We start from the raw sequence: 22,210 nt of genomic DNA, 5'->3' as shown, positions 1-22,210 counted from the left end.
AGGCACCGGCTTGATTGTACACACACGAGTTGGAGATATGTTTTGGAGGATCTTGGATTGTGTTTTAAACAATTTATGAACATATGTCTTTGATAACTCAATATTTTTGGGGGGTTTTGTGATTGTGTTAATGAGATTAAAGTGAATTTTAAATGAAAATTTTTGTTTGACAATTTACGGTGTTACAAGTTGGTATCAGAGCCTTGGTTTGAGGGATTTTGATATACCTTCGGGTGTGACTGGATTCAAAATGAGGATTTGAGAGAATTTTTCAAAAGAAATGGTTTTTCCAAAATGATAAAGAGTTTAAGAAAAAAATGACTTGGAGCAGTATGTACAATCAGCCAGAGCCCGAACGGCGATTTCCCAAAATACCCTTACTTATTTGTGTTATCAGGTATTTATGAGATGTCAGGGATGCATGCTAGAGGATAGACTAGGTATTTCATATTTAGGGCTAGATTTTCCTGATTTGTGATGCCTTAGCCTAGGAGTTGCTGCTATCTGTTGTTGCCTTGAGTATGTGCTGAGTAGGAGTATCTAGCAGGAATCACTTAGAAAGAGTTCTGAGTCGAGGGTTAATCTAGGAGAGATAACTAGATGAGTATATGAGGAGTCTACTGAGAGAGTAGTCTGATATCCATGAGAGATAGAGTACTTGCGAATTGGAATCCTAGGAGGAGGACTTCGGGTGACTACAGGTTGCTGTGGAAGGTAGTATTGGGCCCGTACTACTGAAAACACCGAATCTGTATGCAACCCAAGTAATAATCCTTAGGGTCCTAAGAAGCATGTAGGGGCAGGAAAATCAAGTATGAGTATGCTGGAACGAGTCTCTGATGATTTTGTTGTTGTGTTTCAAAGACATCATGGTGGGTACGCGCCACAACCTCGAGGGCGGTAGTGCCAAAGACGAGGAGATCCGCCAAATCATTCATGAGGAGGTGGCCGCAACTATTCGAGAGGCGATACCGGAGATGTATGGGTATATTAAGACCACACAGATTTAGACATTTGATGAGTGCTATGCTACTGTTATTGAGGTTGTTGTTGCTGTTGCCACCGCAGCCGTAGCTGCTGCTAGGCCACAGGGAGGTGACTCGTTGTTGTTCCGAGAGTTCAGCAACATAAATCCACCAGAGTTTAATGGGACACATGATCCGATTTCTGAAATGAGATGGATTTCTGATATTGAGGGATGCTTTTATACGTGTTCATGACCAGAGCACTTGAGAGTTCGGTTTGCGCTCAACCAGCTTCGCTTGGGAGCGAAGGACTGGTGGAAATTTGTGACAGCCAGTTTTACTCCTGCAGACCATGTTGCAGTGACGTGGGAAAGGTTCACTCAGTTTTTCCAAGACGAGTATATCCCTAGGTGGAGAGGGAACGGTTGGCCCAAGAGTTTCTGTCTCTTAAGCAGAAGAAATAAACTGTGACTGAGATTTCAAGGATGTTCCATGAGAGGGTGTTGTTTTTCCCTGAGCGTTTGTCTACTGAGCAGGCACGTGTTAGTCGTTATGTGAGTATACTGATGAGGGATATACGGGAGTTCATGGCGAACTTGTCTTACCAAACATTGGTCGAGTTGTAGACCAATGCCCGACGAATGGAGATTGAGCTAGAGTTCTAGGCCAAGGAGGATGGGGAGTCTCAGGGGAGGGACCGAAGACCGATACAGTCGCAGCCGGCGACGAAGCGGTCAAAGCCCGCTGATGTGAGAGCTGGGGGCCAGAAGGGCCGCACTTGTGTAAAATGCGGAAAGAGTCACGAGGGATCTTGTCATGTAGGGATTTGCTACAAATATGATAAAGAGGGGCACATGGTGAAGAGATACCCCAAGGGGTTTGCAGTTTGCTTTTCACTGCAACCATACTGGCCATCAGAAGGCCGAGTGCCCTCAGCTCATCCAGAGATCAACCCAGGGTTCTACTCATGCTGCTTTGCGTGCTACCGATAGTCGGTCGATGAAGGCCGAGGCTCCGAGGGCTCGTGGGAGAGCTTTTCAGCTGAGAGCGGAGGAGGTTTGCGCAACACCTAATGTCATGGCTGGTACGTATTTCCTTATTTATTTTATTTTGAGATTTGGTGTGCTTATTTTGTGATGTATATAGGTACTTTTCTTGTGAGTTATGTACCTGCTTTGGTGTTATTTGACTCATTTGCGAGTCGATCCTTCGTGTCTTTAGCTTTTAGTCGTAACATCAGTATCCGACGTGAGGCGTTGAGTCGACCTCTGAAGTTTCTATAGCCGATGAGCATGTGGTTTTCGCTACTGATGTATTCCGAGTGGAAACCCTAATCTTTCGGGTTTGTGTCCTATTTAAAGGTCCTTAAGCCCTCATTTCCGCCTCACCAGCCACCCAACTCCCCTGTGTGAAACCCTAGTCGATCAGATTGATTTAGGAGAGAAAGAGAGAGAGAGAGAGAGAGAGAGAGAGAGAGACTAATTTGAGTGGTTTTGTGCATCCTTGGAAGGAGATTTGGAGAGCTTGGCGTGTTTGATCAAGGAGGGGTTGTGGATCTAGAGTTCTTCAGTGATTAGCTTGAGTGCAAAGGTAAAAAGCTCCTATATTGACCTTTCCTTTGTGAGATCTTAGTTTAGGGAGGTTTTTAGGGTTTTCTCCCATCCATCCTTTTACAATGAGTTATTTAAGCATATCATGAGGTTGAAACCTCAGATCTGGACCGTAGGAGGACTTGAGAGCCCAAAGATCCGAGCTTTATTGAGCTAGAGTCTAGCTTTTATGAATCTACTAACCCTTGTTGGAGTTTGTATTGGCATTATGAGTCTAATATGCTATTCATGAACGTAAAGCTTGCAGCTTTACGTGACATTTGAGACTTGGGAGGCTAGATCTAGAGTTTAGGGTTGTAGATCTGACTTAAAACGTCTGAATGAGTGAAGGGTCCAGTTTATGGTTTGGGCTAGGCTATCTAATTTATAGGTCTTATTGAGTCTTTTATTGACCGAAAACTCCTCACCCGTAAACTGTGTTTACGGCCATAATCTTGTGACCGTAAACTACATTCTTGGTGCTTTAGTCTATTTTTTTAAAGTCATTTTCAATTTAAAAATATATAAAAAAACAAAAACAACAAAAATCAAAAACAAATAAATGGATTCTCAAAGCCAAGCAATTCATCATGAATTGGATTTAATCATGGGAACAACCACTCGCATTCCATGCTTATTATCTGCGGAAGGGTTCCCGGAATGGAAATACTGGATCGAGAAATACATCAAGATGAAAGACTTTAAAATTTGGCGAAGTATTCTCATAGGACCAATCATAATCACTACTACTCTTGCAAATGGACAAATAATTGACAAGAAAGGGCGTTAGCTACTTTAACTATAGCTTTGTCTTCCGATATTGCTCAAGGATTCAAAGAGTATGATTCAGCCAAGGCATTGTGGGAAGCATTAATTGAGGTCTATGAGGGTAATGAAGATATGAAATAGAGTCGCCAATACATGTTGAGACAAAAATTCAATATGTTTAATTATGTTCTTGGAGAGACTCTAGAAGCCCAACTGTAGCGTTTTACCACACTCACCACTGAAATGAGTTCAGCTGGGATTTTTGTGACTAAGTCTGAGATAAACAAAAAGCTGCTGACTTCACTTCCAAAAGCATGGGATATGAACGTGGCTTTCATCAAGAAGACGAAAGATCTAAATCGTCTCAGTCTTGCTGAAACTATGACAATCATCAAAGCTTGTGATCTTGATGATAAGCAAAGAGAGATTAATCATGTGAATTCCTACTCGACTGCAAATCTTGGGATTTCTTCAAATAATGTTTTTTCATCCTTCACCTCCTCTCCAAGTCAAGCTTTTTCCGTTCAACAACCTCATAATCAAACCTTTGTTGTTCTATCAGCTGCACCATTTGTTGCTCAAGCTGTTGCACCATTTGTTACTTCATCATCTATGTCTCATCCACAAAGTCAATCTTTTGGTGTTCCACAAGCTGCTTTCTCCTCCAAAGCACTAGTTATGGTTCCCGCTCCAAATCCCAAAGAAAGCGATGAAAATTTAGTTGTAGCCACTGGACTTGTCAATTGCTACAATGCTCTTGTAGCTGGAGAGCTTCCACCTCAACTCTCATTTGCTGATCTTGATCAAATTCATCCAGAAGATATGGAAGAAATGGATATCACTTGGCAAATAGAAATGGTAGCCATTAAGGCAAAGCAATTTGCAAAGAAGATGGGAAAGAACAACTGGGGGATGAATACTGACAAAAAGGTTGGATTTAACAAGGGAAAGCTTCGGTGTTACAATTGTCACAAGCCAGGTCATTTTGCTCGTGAGTGTCCAAAGCCAGAAGAAGAGTAAGCAATGATAGAACAATGGTTCCAGTGGGAAATAGTCGTGGAAGTGTTGTTATCAACAGTGAGACTGCTAATCTGGTAGTGGTTGCTCAGTCCTTTGACTGGGAGGATCAGATTTAGGAACTGAATATTTTAGGACCTAAGAGTACTCACTTTGCTCAAATCAATGATGCTCAAGAACAGAAAGTTGAAGTTGATCCTGAAGAAGAGATGATGGAGTTGCAGTTTGCTTTTATGGTATCTTCTACTCCAGAACCTGATAAGAAAGAGGTAAGTCGGTGTTCATGTTCTCAATCATGCATTGATAATGTCAAAATTTTACTTTAGCATATAGATTTGCTGCGTAGAGAGAACGAGGACCTAAAATACGAAGGGTATCAACTTAGAAAATGACAGAAACCTTTAAAATCACAACTATAAGCAAAAACAAATGAGTTTAGAAAAATTCGGGAAGAGTATAGCAATAAGTGTGCCAATTATAGATTTGTAACTGAACAACTTGCTGAGTTAACTGCTGAGCTTGACACATTGAAAAACAAATTTGAAAATGTGGATTTTAATTTCAGAAAATTTGATGTGTCAAGTGAAGTAGGTACATCAATGATGGAAAACAACTTGAGATTTAAAAATAATCAGTTAAAGGGTTTAGGATATGATAAAGTGCCTCCTCCTTTTAATCATAATTATCAGTTTAAGCCATTGTCTGAAGAAAAGATGGACAGAGAGTCATTTCTCAAATATGGCAAACCAGCTGGATTTGTGTCAGGAGGTAGTATTTATGTTGAAAATACTAATGTTTCTACTTCCCATGCAGATCAATCTTTGAGTCAATCCAAGCATGAAGTTGAAGGATGTGTGTCTGAAAATAAACTTGTTTCAGAATCAGTTGTTTCTATTTCAGATGATAACACTTTTGTTTATGATGTTAAAACAAATGATGTATCTTGTGATGATTCTGCATCACTAAGTGATTACTCAAACTTTTTTGATATATTTGATGATTTGTTTGAAAATTTTGATGTTTTTGTTTCGAGCATATCCACTTCACCAATCACACACCCTGATTCACCCTCACCTATCACAAAATCTGATTCTTGCACATGTTCTTGTAGGAAATGTAAGGGTGTCATTAAGGAAAATAAACCAAAGAAAGGAAGTACCAGTTCCAATAACAATAAACATATTTGTTTCAACTGTTGTACTGTCGGTCACATCGCTAGGAATTGTCCTAATAAGACATTTGTGCATTTTTCGTCTAAAAGAGGAGAGAATGAGTCCCGAGGAAGGTCTTTAACTAGAAAGTCCTCGAGATCTCGCCCTTGAGATGATGATTTGAAGACTAATCAAAACAAGAAAAGGGCAGTTTTTTCAAAAGAACAAACAAGTTTTCAATAATAAAGTCACAAATATTTGCCAAAATCGATCAAGGCTAAGCCAAGGTCGGTTTCGTCAAAGAGCGGATCTGGATCTTCAACCACTTCTGGTAGAAAATCCAAATGCCCAAAGCAAACAGGAAAGAAAAATGTTTCAAAATCCCCCGTGGTTTTTAAGAAACCTAAATATCAGTGGGTGCCCAAATCTGCCTCCAACCAGTCATCATCATCCTCTGAAAGTGTTTTAAATGATGATTAAAAATTAAAAAGTTCAAAAGATAAATATGTGATCGTAAAGGGTCAACCCAGGAAAGTAATGACCTGGGTCCCCAAATCTAAATGATCCCGCTCATTTTGCAGGGACAGTTACGGAGGAATGTTGTCAGACCTTGGTATGTCGACAGTGGCTGCTCCTGGCATATGACAGGAGACATCTCCTAGTTGAATGACATTTAAAATTTTAATGGGGGGGGGGGGGGTTCATTTCCTTTTTGGGCGGAGAAGGTGGAAAAATCACTCAGAAAGGAATTGTGACAAACAGAGTGCTGAGTTTCGAGAACGTCAACTATGCTCCCAAGTTAAAGCACAGCTTGTTGAGCGTTTCTCGGATTTGTGACAAGGGTTATTCAATGCATTTTACTGATAAAGAGTGTCTGATCCTGAAGCCAAGCATTGTCATCCCGGATGAGTGGATTCTTGTTAAATCAAAGCGGGATGGAAATTCATATATCGTCGACATGAATAGAAACATTCCTGAACAAGTCACCTGCCTCTTTTCAAAAGTCTCAGAACAAAATGCTATGCTGTGGCACCGACGACTCGGTCATGCGAACGCTAAGAATCTGAATCGTCTTGCTAAAAATGAGATGGTGCATGGACTACCTGCCAGAGACTTCATAACATTTGAAAAGTGTGTGTCATGTGCCCAGGGAAAGCATCATAGAAAACCACACCTGCCAAAACATGTCAATTCAATCAACCAGGTGCTCTAATTGTTGCACATGGACTTATTTGGTCCGGTCAATGTCCTAAGCATCAACAGAAATTCATACTGTCTGGTTGTGATTGATGACTTCTCGTGTTTCACGTGGGTCTTCTTCTTATCCAACAAAGTTTGGGTATCTAATTTGATTAGGAAGTTCATTCTGATGATTGAGAACCAAACAAATAACTGGGTGAAGGCGCTTCGAACTGATAATGAAATAGAATTCAAGAATGCATTTCTTGATCACTTTTGCACAGAAAAGGGAATTGTGCGTCAATATAGTTCCGTTCGCACGCCTCAAAAAAATGGTGTTGCTGAATGGAGGAAACGAACATTGCAAGACGCTGCAAGGACGATGTTGTGTGACTCAAAGCTGCCAGTTTTCTTCTGGGCTGAGGCGATCAACACAACATGTTATGTTCATAATTTTGTTTTGATTAACAAAGCCCAGATGAAGACTCTGTATGAAATTCCTATATGGTCACAAGCCATCTGTCAGTCATTTTTGCATATTTGGTTGTCCTTGTACCCTTTTTCAGCTGGAGTCCAACCCGAAGTTCAATGACAAAGCTGATGATTGCTATTTTGTGGGGTATGTTGCTCGCACTGTGTACAGGGTCTACAACAAAAGAACAAAGCGAATCGTAGAATCCTTCGATGTGCGCTGGTTAGAGGAGAATGAAACGGATGCTAGAGTGGGTCCTGATTGGCTGTTTGATTACACGTCTTTGTTCAAATCATTTAATGTGTGTTCAGATAGTTTATCTGGTTCTACTTCTGGTTTGAAGACCGTACCAGAAGATGAAGACGAAGAAGTTGTTTACAGACCGCCGATAGTGTCTTTTGCAATTCCTGCGGTGGAGTCAATTGTTCCAATTACTTGTCCAGAATCTACAAGTCAACAAAACGCTCCAGATGCTAATGCTACACCTCTAACTCCTGATGAAAGTGAGTTCATGTCCAGAGATGCTTCTGCTGTTACTCAAACTTTTATGGGACTTCTCTTTCCTGAGCAAATTGCTAATGAGTTTGTGGCAGATCCTTCTAATGAGACAGGTTCGTCTGAAGTGAATCATTCAGAAAATGATGGAGTTATCAACATTCATAATCTTCCCGTTTCACTCAATGATATCAGCAAGGAGATACCTTCCAGTATTCAATGCGATCATTCGACCAAAAATGTCATTGGCCAGCTGGGTGATGGTGTTAGAACAAGAAGTTAGAGTGGAGATGTTAATACATGTCTCTATTCTTGCTTTATCTCTCAAATATAGCCAAAGAACGTTGAAATGGATTTGAATGAGCCCATCTGGGTAGATGTTATGCATGAAGAGTTAAATCAATTTGAAAAAACTCGGGGATTGGAAGCTGGTTGAACTACCTAAGGGCAAAAAGTCTCTTGACACATGTTGGGTATACCACAATAAGCAGGATGATTTTGGAGTCATAGTGCGCAATAAGGCGAGATTGGTGGTTCGTGGGTTTAGACAAATCGTGGGTCTTGACTACATTGAGGTTTATGCTCCGGTGGCTCGCTTGGAGGCTATCCATATCTTCCTTGCATACGCTTCCTACATGAACTTCACGGTTTACCAGACGGATGTCAAGACAGACTTCTTGTATGGCAAGGTGAAGAAAGAAATCTACATTGATCAACCCATGGGTTCATTAACTCGAAATTTCCTAATCATGTCTACAAGTTGGACAAGGCGTTGTATAGGTTACATCAAGCTCCTCGAGCATGGTATGCAACTCTCATAAAACACTTGCTCGAGCATGGATATTCTCGTGGCACTATCGATCAAACCTTGTTCATCAAGCATGTGGATAATGATCAAATTCTAGTTCAGATCTATGTTGACGACATTATCTTCGGGTCTACAAGTCCTCAGCTATGCAAGGAGTTTGAAGGCGTTATGAAAAAGAGGTTTGAGATGACTTCGTTGGGTGAGATGACCATGTTTTTGGGGCTTCAAGTCCAACAAAGATCAACCGGAATCTTGCTCCATCAAGCAAAGTATGTGGAGGATATACTTGAGAAGTTCGGGTTTCAAGACGCAAAACCTGCTTTGACGCCAATGGCCGAGAGACCCCTGCTGACTCCAGATACTGATGGCGAATCCGTAGATCAAACTCACTTCAGATCGATGATCGGTTCGTTGATGTATCTAACTGCAAGCCGACCAGACATCATGTTTGCAGTTTGTCAATGCGCACACTATTAGGCTAATCCTAAACTTTCACATCTTATTGTTGTCAAAGAATCTTTCGGTATCTCAAAGGCAACCCAAAATTGGGTCTTTGGTATCCGAAAAATTATGAATTTGATTTATATGCTTTTGCAGACAGTAATTATGGAGGTTGTGAGCTTGACAGGAAATCTAGATCAGGAGGGTGTCAATTCCTTGCTGACCGGCTGGTGTCTTGGCACTGCAAGAAATAGTACACCGTCTCAACCTCAACAACAGAAGCGAAAGATGTTGTTGCCTCTGCTTGTTGTTCTCAAATTATCTGGATCCAACATCAACTGTTGGATTACAGTTTGAACTATCTAGAAACCCCTATATTTTGTGATAATGAGGCTGCAACTCAAATTGCTAAAAATCCAGTCCAACATTCAAAGGCCAAGCACATTAACATAAAAATTCATTTCATTAGAGATTGTTATGAGCGTTCGCTCATTCGGCTGGAACAGGTTCCTACTGCTAATAATGTGGCGGATCTGTTCACAAAGCCGTTTAACAAATCTCGATTTGATGTGCTTTTGAGCTTTTTGAAAATGATTCGTTTTGAGGACTAATTTTCGGTTTAGGTTAGTTTAAATTTGTGTATTTTAATTTCATTCTCACCCATGCACAAATTTAAGGGGATAAATAAACAAAAATTAAAAAATTAAAAAAAAATCCAAAAACATTAGAAAATCAGAAAATTAAAAAATATGTTGTTGGTAGTTTCTGTTGGGAAGTGATATAATCATGTGATAACAGACAATCTGAATCTGTGTAAGGTACCAAAGTTGAATGGTCTAAGCTTTGTGTTCGATGCGCCGGTAGGCACAAAAGTTTTAAAAAAAGGGACTTGACTAGGATCAGATGAACTTAAAGAATCTAGAGACCTGACAAATCTTGACCTAGATAGTTCAGTTTAGCCTGACAATACGATGCTTGGGTAGGTTGAGCAGAGAGATATACATGGGAATCTGCGGATACATCAAATGATATATATCTAGAACTATGGATTAACTTTTCCTCGATGTGCGGACTTCGTCCTTAATTCCGGTATTGACGGGGCAACTGGGGAGTTCCAATAAATTAGGCCTGTACAAAATTATTTGCTTTCTTTCTATCAGTTAGTCATATGTTGCTTCCTCTGCTGATTGGAAGAGATCCGACCTGGAATGCAACATATGCAACTCTGTCTATCTGCATCTTCTTCTATGATATTCTTCCTACCTCTTAGCCATATGTTGTCTCCTTTGCGTGATTAACAATCTGACCTGATACACAACCTATGCAACCTTCTACTTCTCAATCTCTCTAAACTCTAGTTAGTCATATGTTTCACTCTCTGCGTGATTGGAAGAGATCCGGCCTGAGTGTACAACATATGCATTCTAAATCTATCTTCTCTCCTAATAATTGTCTGCTCATCTGATGTAAGGAGTATTCTGGAAGACCTTGATTATTGGGGTATATCAGGAAGTGGGAAACACATTCTAGTACAACTAAAATTGAACATTTATAGATTGTATGTAGATCTCGCTGATCAATTTAGGTGGACAACAATATCCTTGGTCGTTGTTAGCTGAACGGTCTTTTAGGAATATCTAATGTTTTGTTACTTATAGTATGTCATAAATTTGTCTCAACTTTTCGTGTTTAAGTGGACCACAATACAGGTGATCGACCAGACATGGACATGAAGGTAGAAGTACCAATAAGTGGATTAAGGTTGTCTGACAACTTTGATCCCAATATCACAAAAATATTATTAGTGTTAGTTTAGGTGAAATTAGTGTTAACTCCTTTTAATTTCAATTTCATTTTATTTATATTTATTTTATTTTATTTTATTTTTGTCCTCAAAATGTTTTATTTTTAAAATTTTTGGGTTTTAGACTTTATTTTTAAGGTTTTGTGGATTGCAGCCCAATTTTTTGGACCGGGTATATAAGGAAATGTATACAACCGAAAACCATTTTCACTCCTCATTTTCTAGTTCTCAGCCGCAAACTCCCTAATTCTCTCTCTCTCTCTCTAAAAAAAAATTCTGTGATTTTTCGAGAAATTGAGTGTTCCAATCTGAAGGTATACTGTTTTCGATCCTCAATAGGTTGTTTGCACAGCAAATCGATGTGTTTTAAGGGCTTAATTGAAGAAAAATCAATCTGTCAGCGTTTACGGCCAGCTGTTTACGGCCGTAAACTCCCTTTTGACCGTAAAATCAGTATTGGTCAACCCAACTTTTACTTTTCATCATATGTTTCATTTAAGAGCCTAATTAAACTGCAACATGTGTAAAACATCAATTTTAAATGTTCAAATAAATTGTTTTCTCACTTGGCTTGGTTTAGTGCAGATTGATATGGCAGAACTCAAATTCGTTGACAGTCACAACCTGGCAATTCTCTTGGCTGATCCTCCTGTTGCTCATGGAGAGTTCAAGTCAATGATGCATGGACTAAGAGAATGTTTCCTGACCACTGCTCTGACTATGAATCCAACAATCTATCAAGGCTTGGTTAAAGAATTCTAGAGGTCAGCTGATGTGAAGAAAGGAGGAGATGGATCTGTGTCTGTTGAAGTTACTGTTAAGGTTTGCAAAATCATCATAACAGAACAATTGATCAGGGACGTTCTGAAAATTGACGATCAATCTACCTTCCATACTGAAATTGAAATCGATTAAGCTCAGGAGTTTCTTATCAAAATGGGCTATGAAGTCGAATTTCCTCCAACAATGAAGAAGCTGCTACCACCGTACTGGAGGTTCCTAGTGCATGTCTTTGTGAACTGCATATCAGGATGAAAATCTGGCGCGGATGAAATCTCTCTGAGGAACACAGGTGCCATTATTTCACTTGTTGCGGGACTAGATTTCAACATCTCCAAGTTCATCCTTGACGAGTTGATTGCAAACATTAAAGGAAAAATAAGGGACAAGTTCTAGTTGTACCCTAGGTTCATTCAAGTGTTCATCAACGAGCAATTTCCTGCGATGGCTAAAGAAGGAGAAACTCTAGACATGAAGTCTCTTGGGCCAAACACTATCGGGCTAATGAAGCAAAACCGAAAGGGAAAATTACTTTTCAAGGAAAGTATCCATTAGTGAAGTTTGGCATGTTTGCCGATTCAAGTGAAGTATTCGAGTCTCATGAGTCCTCATTCCACGTATCTTCTAAAGACGATGTCATTTCCGAAGAAGATGTTATTCCTGTATCAGATCACGAAGATGATGCAATTGCACTTGTTGCTATAGTGGATGAAGAGCATGACTTGCATTTTGTGCATGTTGAGAATGATTTCAATGAGGGAGCGATGGAGGATGCAACTGAAAATGAAGGAGATGAGGATGTTTTGTTTCATGATATTGATCTTTTAGGTTATGACAAGGATGACATTCCCTTGACTTTTGGAGGCAATGATAACTTCTTGTCCAATGAAGACCTTGACTCATTCTTTGACAATATCCGTGATGTTGCTCATCCAGCAATGGAGATAAGGGAGACATAAGATGTTCTAGAAACAATGCCTCCTACTTCCAACCAAACGGCTAACACTTCAATTCATATGGAGACAACTTCAGGGATTCCTCCCCTTGAGGATGTTATTCCTACTATTGAGCCACTTGTGAGTGAACCGTTGACGACTCAGACCTCCCAGCCCCCGTTGAAAAGGAGAATACATGATCCGAGGTAGGGAGTATTCATTCCAGAACTATCTCAAGGCCATCTGACTCATCCAACAACTATTTTTTCTTCTGACTCATCTGTACCATCCCATGAAGGACCTAGCACCACTTTTGATGTTGGTGGTTCATCAGCTCCCCAGGGAACATCTCCTCCTAGGCCTTCTCATGATGTTGCCTCTGTGAGGCTTGCTATGCATCTGGCCCAACAGCAAAGCTCAGTGCCTTCCTCTCGTGCTAAAGGAATATCTATAGAGGAAAGCCACTCAGGAGAGGATGATTCCACCGTGTAAGAACTTAAAAAGGAAATCAGTGTGTTAAATCAGAGGAACATTGAGCTTGATGAATATGTTACTGATCTTGAAGCTGAAAAGGCTTAGCTTATCATTCGTGTTGCAGATCTTGAAGCAGACAAGACTCTGAAATCAAAGCAAATCTCTGATCTACAAACACACATGGGAAACATAACTGCATGCTACTTTGACCTGAAAAAGAAACTGGCAGAAGAACTTGGCGATAAGTTCAAATCATCTGTTCAAGAATTCAATGCTGGCCAACCGTCTCAAGATCCCCCTGTTAACCCGCCTATTGGAAGAACTCGGGTCGTTAATCGCTTTGAAAAGGAACCAGTTCAAGCACCCAATGTTGCCGCACTAAAATGCACCAAATTAGCAGCATCCGAAAAGAAAAAGCAACTATTGTTCAAGAAGAGCTCAGATCAAAACGCTCATGGAGATCAACCCAAAGTCACCGTCACTGATCTTGAAAAGAAAAAATTTGGACACAGGTACGGTGATAGAACAGGAATTGTCTCATGGGGTTTTCATGACAGACTAAACATGTGGATAGTGAGACGTAGAAGCAAAAACGTGGAGTATTACAAAGACTTCCATGATTTCAGTTCATGGACAAGGGTTGATCTTTCAAAACTATCCAGTGCTCCATTTGCGAATCCATCGGGTGATCCACGGGCAACTCATTTCAAGATTTTCTTGGAGGACCAAGTAAATAAGGGATTTTCTGGCATGAAGACTGCTGAGTCTTTCATTAAAAGATTCCCTAAAGTACTGTATCCCAAGACAAATAATCCTTTCCAGACTGTAATGTGGCCACCAACCAACCAAGTTAGGCAAATTCCTGTGTTGCAGAACTTCCATGATGGATCTCTTGCGAATATGCTCTACAAGGTGTTTGATGAAACCACTGCGAATGCTATTATTAAGTTTCAAGATGGTTGCTTTCGCCTGTTCGACAAAAGAGACCTACTTCAATTTGGAAAGTAGGATATTCATCATTTGGTACTTCATCAGATCAAAGTAGTTGTAGAGATCTTCTAGCATGCTGCTAAAGAATACACGACAATGGTTGCTGAAATCATTGCACAAGAGATGTGGCGTGGAGCGATGGGGGGGGGGTCCGATGTGCTTAGTGTTGAGAAGGACTAAGTCAAAGCTAGCCCCAAACCAAGGGGGAGATTGAAGGTTCCAGTTTATGGTTTGGGCTAGGCTATCTAATGTATAGGTCTTATTAAGTCTTTTGTTATGTGATTGTATTGTTTGGATGAATTTACGGACAGAGGTCTATTTACGGCCGTAAACAGGTTTATGACCGTAAACCTGTGTATGACCTGCCTTCCCCTATATATAGGGCGTGTCAGAGTCTTTCAGTTGTTGTTGTCAGTTCATAGAGTTTACGGCCAATCCAAGTTATACCTGATATTTCTTTGATATAAATGTGTGCAAGTCTTGGTTTAATCTTCTTCTACTTCATTCTTATCTTGTTTGATTGTTAGATAGCTTGATCACTGGTGAAGATCCTTATTACAAGGGCCTTACAATGAGGAAATAGACTGAATGGACTCGCCGAGTCAATGAGCTGACTCGACGAGTCGGATAGGGATTTCCCCGATAAGTCTGGACATGAGTAACTCGGTGAGTTGATGAGACAACTCGACGAGTTAAGTTGAATTTTCACAACATTTCATAGAAAACGAGGGAAGTCAACGAGTCACATAGATGCACTCGGCGAGTCAGGTCAACATGGACTGTTGACTCCGGTGTTGACTTCTGTTGACTTTAGGGTTTGCTCAAGACTGAGATTATGGGGACCATGGAGGGGTAAAATGGTCTTTTAACCATTCCAAGAGTTTGAGAGAGAAAATGACTTAGTTTATTTAGAGTCAAGATTTAAGTATTGATTAGAGATAATTATCCTATTTGTTAGGCGGAGGCTAGTTCGAGATTCGTGTACGAGGTTATTGCTTACTTGCTTATGAGGCGAGTCTACTCACTATACTTACCTAAAGTGGTAATATTTGTATGAACGGAGGGTCGTATGTGCTTATATTGAGTATTGTGATATCATGCATTATGTCTTTGTGATTTATGCTATGTATTATTCTGAGCTTACTGAGTTAGGACCAGAGGGTCCACACGAGTTGTGGGACCAGAGGGTCCCACTGAGACACATTGACCGAAGGGTCTTATTTGAGCATATCCATGAGAGGCTAATAAGATATGTGTGGTATTTTGGGGAACTCACTAAGCTTCGGTCTTACCGTGTTATGCGTTATGTGCTTCAGGTACTTCTCAGGATCATGGGAAGGCACCGATTTGATTGTACACACACGAGTTGGAGATATGTTTTGGAGGATCCTGGATTGTGTTTTAAACAATTTATGAACATGTGTTTTTGATAACTTGATATTTTTGGGGGTTTTGTGATTGTGTTAATGAGATTAAAATGAATTTTAAATGAAAATTTTTGTTTGACAATTTACGGTGTTATATTAATATTCGAAATTATAACCAACTTATAACAACTCGCCATTAAAATATTAAAACTGACTAATTTTGGTTATTATTTTATGTTCGTTTTTTTACAAAGCAAACTTATATCGGATTCGATAACTAATTTTTATCAAACGCTAAACTCTATACTCTAAGTCAAAAACCTAACCACAAATATGAAACACAAAATCTGTATTTTAAAATAAACTATTCACTAATATATTACACGTTTTGTAATTAATATGTTTATGAAACATAATTGAAAAAATTACTAGAATGAAAACTATCTAACTCCCATAAAAAAGAAAATACTTTCTAAACTATACATGAAATTATTTTCCAAAATGTCATCAAATATATTATCATAAAATAGAAATGATCTATTTTTCATAGAGTGGATCCAACATACAAAAGCACACATCCAACATACATAAAAGCAACAAATAGATTAAAGAATACATTGTTCTTTGAAAAGTAACTTGTGTTCCTTGAAATATAATGTGTTTCAGGATAAAAATAATTATTGAAATAAACTATTCACACCCGTCGCTTAGCGTAGGTAAACGGCTAGTATATATATATATATATATATATATATATATATATATATATATATATATATATATATATATATATATAGTAAGTATTCATTTTTACTCGTCATGCTTTAGATATTTCTAATTTAACTATACTATTTTCTTTATCAATTATTTGTAGCCTTGTTTTTGTATGATTTTACCTTTAAAGTTTTAAATACTTCGAATTTTACTCTCATGCTTTCCGATGTGAAAGTGTTTCTACGTGTAGGAGGCTGACATGGAGGCGATGTCCATGCATCAACACCGCCCCCAAGGTGCGTAGGGTTGATATGGACTGGAGTTGGTCACGAGTTATGACGACTAATAGCTTTCTTTCTCTTTCCCACATGGTCAAGAACCTTTGCTTTTGATCGCCTATGTGACAAAATAGGAGAATGTCGAACAAAGAAGAAGAAGAAAGAAGGTAGTTGGGAAAATCTCGAACAAAGAAGGAGGTTTGGTTGAGTTCTTTGGCTGCAAATGAAATATAAGACAAACACAAATAAAAATCTAATTTTTAAGATGGGTTTAAAAGTTGGGCTAAGAAAAAATTTGATGGGCTAATAAAAGTTGGGAAAGTAGTAAAATAAAAGTTGTCATAAATCTATATATTGTTTTAACTTTTTATTAGTAAAATATTTTTTATGTTTAATATTAAATTTATTTATTTATTTAATCTAATGTCAACAAAAAATAATAAATAAACAGATAAATAATGTGAAGTGTTAGACCATTTCCAAAGGTAATAATGTAGTAGTCAACATATATTAAAAATGAAGTGGTGCAAACATGACAACACGTTTTTAATGGGGATGTAGTGATTATACCCCTTAGCCTTATATTTTTTTCCACTAAGTTTGAGGCCGTGAATTTTAACACCTCCACTTCTATTATTCTTTACAAACTGGATTAATCATTTACTCTCCCTGATGTGGCTTTTTGCATTGAGCATGGTATGCCAATATCAAGGGAACCCGGGTAGAGCTCACTGGATAGCAATTAAGAACATTCTTAAGTATCTATGAAGGAATAAGGACTAGGTCCTTATACTTGGTGGCAGTGATGACTTGAGAGTGACAAGGTATAGCAACACCAGCTTTCAGACCGACAGAGATAACTTTTACTCTCAGTCGGGATGGGTGTTTACCCTAAATGGAGGAGCAGTGACTTGGAAGAGTTCCAAGCAGGAGACCGTGGCTGGTTCAATGTACGAATCAGAGTACATAGCTGCAAGCGAAGCGTCGAAGGAGACTTTATGGTTGAAGAACTTCATTGGAGACCTTCAAGTTGTGTCAGCCATAAAGGAGCCCATGAAGATTTTCTGTGATAATGAAGGAGTGGTTGCCTTAAGTAATGAGGCAATACTGTCATGAATTGGTTTGTAGATTGTCTAAGTGCTTAGATATAGCAAAAGCTTGTTGCAACGTTTATGAGTACTCTTGAAATAGGAATTGAGTATTGGATTAAACCCACGCTCATTTGAATCACTTCATGGGATTTATCACAAGTGATTGTGAGACGATAATATTGTATAGACTTTAAACCGAGATATATAAGTTGTTGTTTACGAGTTGGTTGTGCATTGATAATGCTTAAACATATCAGTAACTTGATGTTCTAAAATATATTGTTGTGTACGATTTGATGAGTAAATAGTACACGCATATAAGTCAAAGTTTATCTGTTCCTTTTGCCCTAACGGGAAAAGCGATATCTTGGGCCCCTTGATGATTTTATGTTGACTTATGTGTCGGGCCCGATCAAGACTGAATTGATGTGTTCAATTAAGTTCCTTGTCAAACAAATCAGAAACCGGGAAACAAACTGTTGGACATTGAGAATGATTTTGTTCCATGTCTTTGTCCACATGATATCTTGCAGAACGGAGGATTATATGATCTCTTATCTAAAGGATGCGTCATTAACTAGGTCAGAGTTCGAAAGCGGCTTTTGAAAGCTACAATTGCTGATCAGATTCTAAAGTCATACTTGCAATTTTAGTTATTAGACTTATCCAAGTGGGAGACAGTTGGATTAGGTGTCTAAACCCATAACTATAAATGGTATGTACTTGATCTGATAGTAGCATGGTCCTTTTGGGTTGCCTTCACTAAATCAACTTAACATGACGACTTTGGAGAGAGAGGTTATTTAATGATTTATTGTTATATTATAAGAATAATATATTCATTGGAAATCATATTATTTAATTAGTATTTAATAAGAAATTAATTTGGTATTAATTTTGGGATTAAAGGAATTGCATAAAAGTACGAGGGACTGGTTATGCAAATCATTGATAGTTGCAAACTGGGCTGCTGGACTAGCTTCGAATAGGTTGGACGAAATCTATAGGAAGCCCTATAGAAATTGTCCAAGGCCTTCTAGAAGGTGTGTGTGTGGACTGCTTGGAGCCTAAGCAAGGATTAGGGTTTCCACCTATAAACCCTAGCAGCCACAAGTATATAAAGGCCCCCTAGACCTCTTGAAATTGGCTATTGCTTCACAAGGAGAGTCAAGATCATTTGTTGATTACTTGTTATTACGAGATAACAAGCAAGGTAGCATTCTAACCCTATTTTCATATATATCTCGATTTTTGTAAGCCAGTATCAGGGTTATTGCTTGAAACTTCTATTTGCATGTATAACTAGAAAAAAAACTTAGAACCAAAGCATTAGGGCTGCATGGACACATATGAATATTGTTGTGCTCAAAACCCATCAATATACACTTTAATAAATGATTTTTTTTAAAACATGTCACATTCTTATTCACTATGTCAAATTTCATTTTGTAGTTGTTTTGAATTATTATTTTTCCACATGTCATTTTATGGTTTTTCCTATTTTATTAAATTTCAAATAATATTTTAATGTAATAATTATAATAAATGTGGTAATAAATTAATACCAATTTCATTAATGGACTTATATTCTAATTTCCAAATTCTCAAATTAAAGTTAATTAGTTTCTTTTGTTTATTTATTTAAATAATTTGTTTAAATTTAAAAGATAAAAAAACACATTTCAATTTTAATAATTCATTATTTTTCTTATAAATTCAAAATTCTTAAATATTTAGACTTTCATATTTAACTTTTTTTTTTTTTTTTTTTTATATTAATCAATGTAATACAAGCTTTGAAGCCTTGACATACGTTTTAGAACCTAAATTTCAACTCTCTACACATCCATACATACATTTTTATTTCGTGAAGAAAACAAATCAACCAATCGTGCAATTAATTCAGTAACTTTAGCAATGTAATACAATTTATACAAATAAGATGTTTCCTAAAAACCCATATTTCTAAATGTAGAAAGTGCAAGTATACACAAACGAACGAACCCAATATTCCATCATGTACATTGGATCATTGTGTTTGAGCCCACGAGGCCACAATTGTCAGTATATTCTATAACTTAAGGCCACAAATCACATTGGTTGGGGTTTAAATTTGGCCCATTTGATCCACATTCACAGTAAACGCATATAAACCCTAATTCCCATTTACAAACCCTAACCTCTCCTTCTCGTTATCCCTCCGAGCAAAAACCAGCAGACGCCGCCTCCTCTCCGCCGAGAACCATGGGTCGCGTCCGTACCAAAACCGTCAAGAAATCCTCTCGCCTTGTAATCGAGCGTTACTACTCCAAAATGACCTTGGATTTCCACACCAACAAGAAGATCTTGGAAGAAGTTGCCATCATTCCGTCAAAGCGCCTCCGCAACAAGATCGCCGGATTCTCAACTCATCTAATGAAGCGTATCCAGAAGGGTCCAGTGAGAGGCATCTCACTCAAGCTACAGGAGGAAGAGAGAGAGCGCCGTATGGACTTCGTCCCCGACGAATCCGCCATTAAGACTGACCGTGTTGAGGTCGATAAGGAGACAATTGAATTGCTTGCTTCTTTGGGTATGAGTGAGCTTCCTGGGATTGTTCTCAAGGAGGATACTCCTTTGGTTTCCACAACGATACCCGGTGGATATGGCGGTGGTCGTGGTGGATATGGTGGCGGAGCTGGAAGGAGGTACTGATCCATGGTGCTGTTTTCCGGTTTTTGATGGGTAATTTGTTGTTTACAGTTTTACATTATCTATGATTTCTCTTTTAGGGTTTTGGTAAACGCTATAATGATTTGAATGTTTGAGGACATGAGCTGTTTTCACTTTTAATTTGGATTGAATTTCAACAATCAGATTTCTATTTTGTTCTAATATCATGCGTCTTTATCATGTTTCTGAATCGTATATCTGCTCTGTTTTATAGAAATTGATAATTTTGGGTCTTAATCTTCTTGTTAAGATCTGATTTCATCTGTTTATGTTGCCAGAATCCAACTTTTAGGATTAGATTCATTCGATAGTTTCAGTAAGCATACGAATTATAATCTAGAATGAAGAACTTATTGATTAATATTCTAAATACTGATAGCATATCTGATGATTTTATATCATCAAAGAAAATAACCATGTTTGATCATTTTTCTGTTTGATGATGATAATTTACCTATTTAAAGTTACCCAATGTTTGATCACCCTTATAAAGTTGTAATTTTTACTTTTTATGCCATCTTAATTAAAGAAGATTAGCATGATTGATTAATACTTTTTTAAATGTGTCTGAAAAGTTTTGAATTGTGAGTTTTTGTCTTTCTAGATCAAATGTTGTTTTATATTTGTATGGGAATGGGTATAATTGAAGATCCATGATTTGGATTTTGGACTTGATATTTGTTTGAATTTTTTTCATCAAAACGAGATTTTAATATTAAAATTTTAATTATCATGTTCTGTTTGCTTATTTAAGGAATTTAATTACCATAAACGTTGAAGATAGTGAATATATTTTACTTGCTAAATTCGTATTCTTCTGTTAAATATTTATACTTATCCTTGTATCTTAACAAGTGATGTGGACAAATTACACAAATGGTCCTTATGGTTTAGGGTTGTTTGTATGTTTGGTTTTGAGTTTATTTTTTCACTACAAAGGTCCATATAGTTTAGTTTTGTTATGAATTTAGTCCTTAATCCATGTAAAATGACTGATTTGTCTCTATCTGTTTCTTTTACTTTTTTTTATATTATTAATTAATTAAATAAATATTAATCAAATATGTTGAAAGAGCATTAATTAAATAAATGGACCTTTTTAATTGAAAAACCAAAACAACCCTACCCTTCTTCACCTCCATATGTTCAATGATCGGAAACCATCACCACAGACCACACCTTTGACCACCACCACTCCCTAAGGTATTTGTTTTATTCATGAAGTTTGCATCGGAAGAGGTGAATCAAACGGCTGCAACCTGTAATAAGAAGTCTAATTTTTAACATCTAAAGACTATCATGAATTGAAATTTAAATAAATTAATTTTATAAATTGAAGATAGTTTTTTAACATAGAAATTATAATAATTATAGTCTTAAAATATTATAAAATTCATCCAATCAAATTAGTTTTATAATAATACTAAGTTCTAACAATTTTTATTCCATGTAATGCATGAATTGCGCAATAATTTTATCCCATAACTGAGTTATATATTCATAGTCTCCCGTAGTACCATGTGTTGAAAACTCATCATCATCAACATGCATATTATAATTTCGAAATGAGACATTTAGTTTATCGTATCATGTAAAATACTCATCATTCCGTTATTTTCTTTTAAAATTATAAAGCGCGAAACATGCAATGATAATATTTCTTTGTGTAATCAACAATAATGGTGACATCATCTTCAATATAAGGAATCGTGCTTTCAAAACATCAAAAACACGCTTAATGACGTTCCAAGGTTTTGCATATACATGGTTAATTTTTTTCTTTATTGGTTGATAAATGTCTTTGATAGAAATCTCCAAGCCTTATGATACGAGGCTATAAATCATCACAAAGATAATATTTATATGTAAAAATGTAAAAAAATCAATCAATTTTCAAAATTAGATAAACTATTTAAATAACCATAAACTTACCTGATGATGAAAGCGGGAATGTTGCATGTGGATTTGCTAATACGTCTAATAATATTTTAAAATCATGGTTATCTCTTCCCAACCGACCACAAGAAACCTAAACATCATGTTGAAGTCACAAATTGCAAATACATTTTTGTAACAATTAACTTTTTCCCTACATCTATATAAATCTTGTTTTTTAGCAGGGACAACATCATGTATCAAAATGTCATCAAATGCACCAACTGCTCATTTGAAAATCCGCC

General features: G+C 37.6%; 1 protein-coding gene across 1 annotated transcript; it reads left to right on the top strand.

Annotated features, from left to right (window-relative positions):
• The first annotated feature begins 19,488 nt into the window (after window positions 1-19,488).
• Window positions 19,489-20,192, top strand: LOC111912169 (40S ribosomal protein S17). Its single transcript, XM_023907898.3, has one exon. It carries the CDS (start codon window positions 19,563-19,565, stop codon window positions 20,010-20,012), a length of 450 nt encoding a protein of 149 aa, XP_023763666.1. The 5' UTR covers window positions 19,489-19,562; the 3' UTR covers window positions 20,013-20,192.
• Window positions 20,193-22,210: the final 2,018 nt, after the last annotated feature.

The sequence above is a fragment of the Lactuca sativa genome, chromosome 2 (genome assembly GCF_002870075.4).
Source record: "Lactuca sativa cultivar Salinas chromosome 2, Lsat_Salinas_v11, whole genome shotgun sequence".
Taxonomy (NCBI): domain Eukaryota; kingdom Viridiplantae; phylum Streptophyta; class Magnoliopsida; order Asterales; family Asteraceae; genus Lactuca; species Lactuca sativa.
This window is presented reverse-complemented; position numbering and strand designations above follow the sequence as displayed.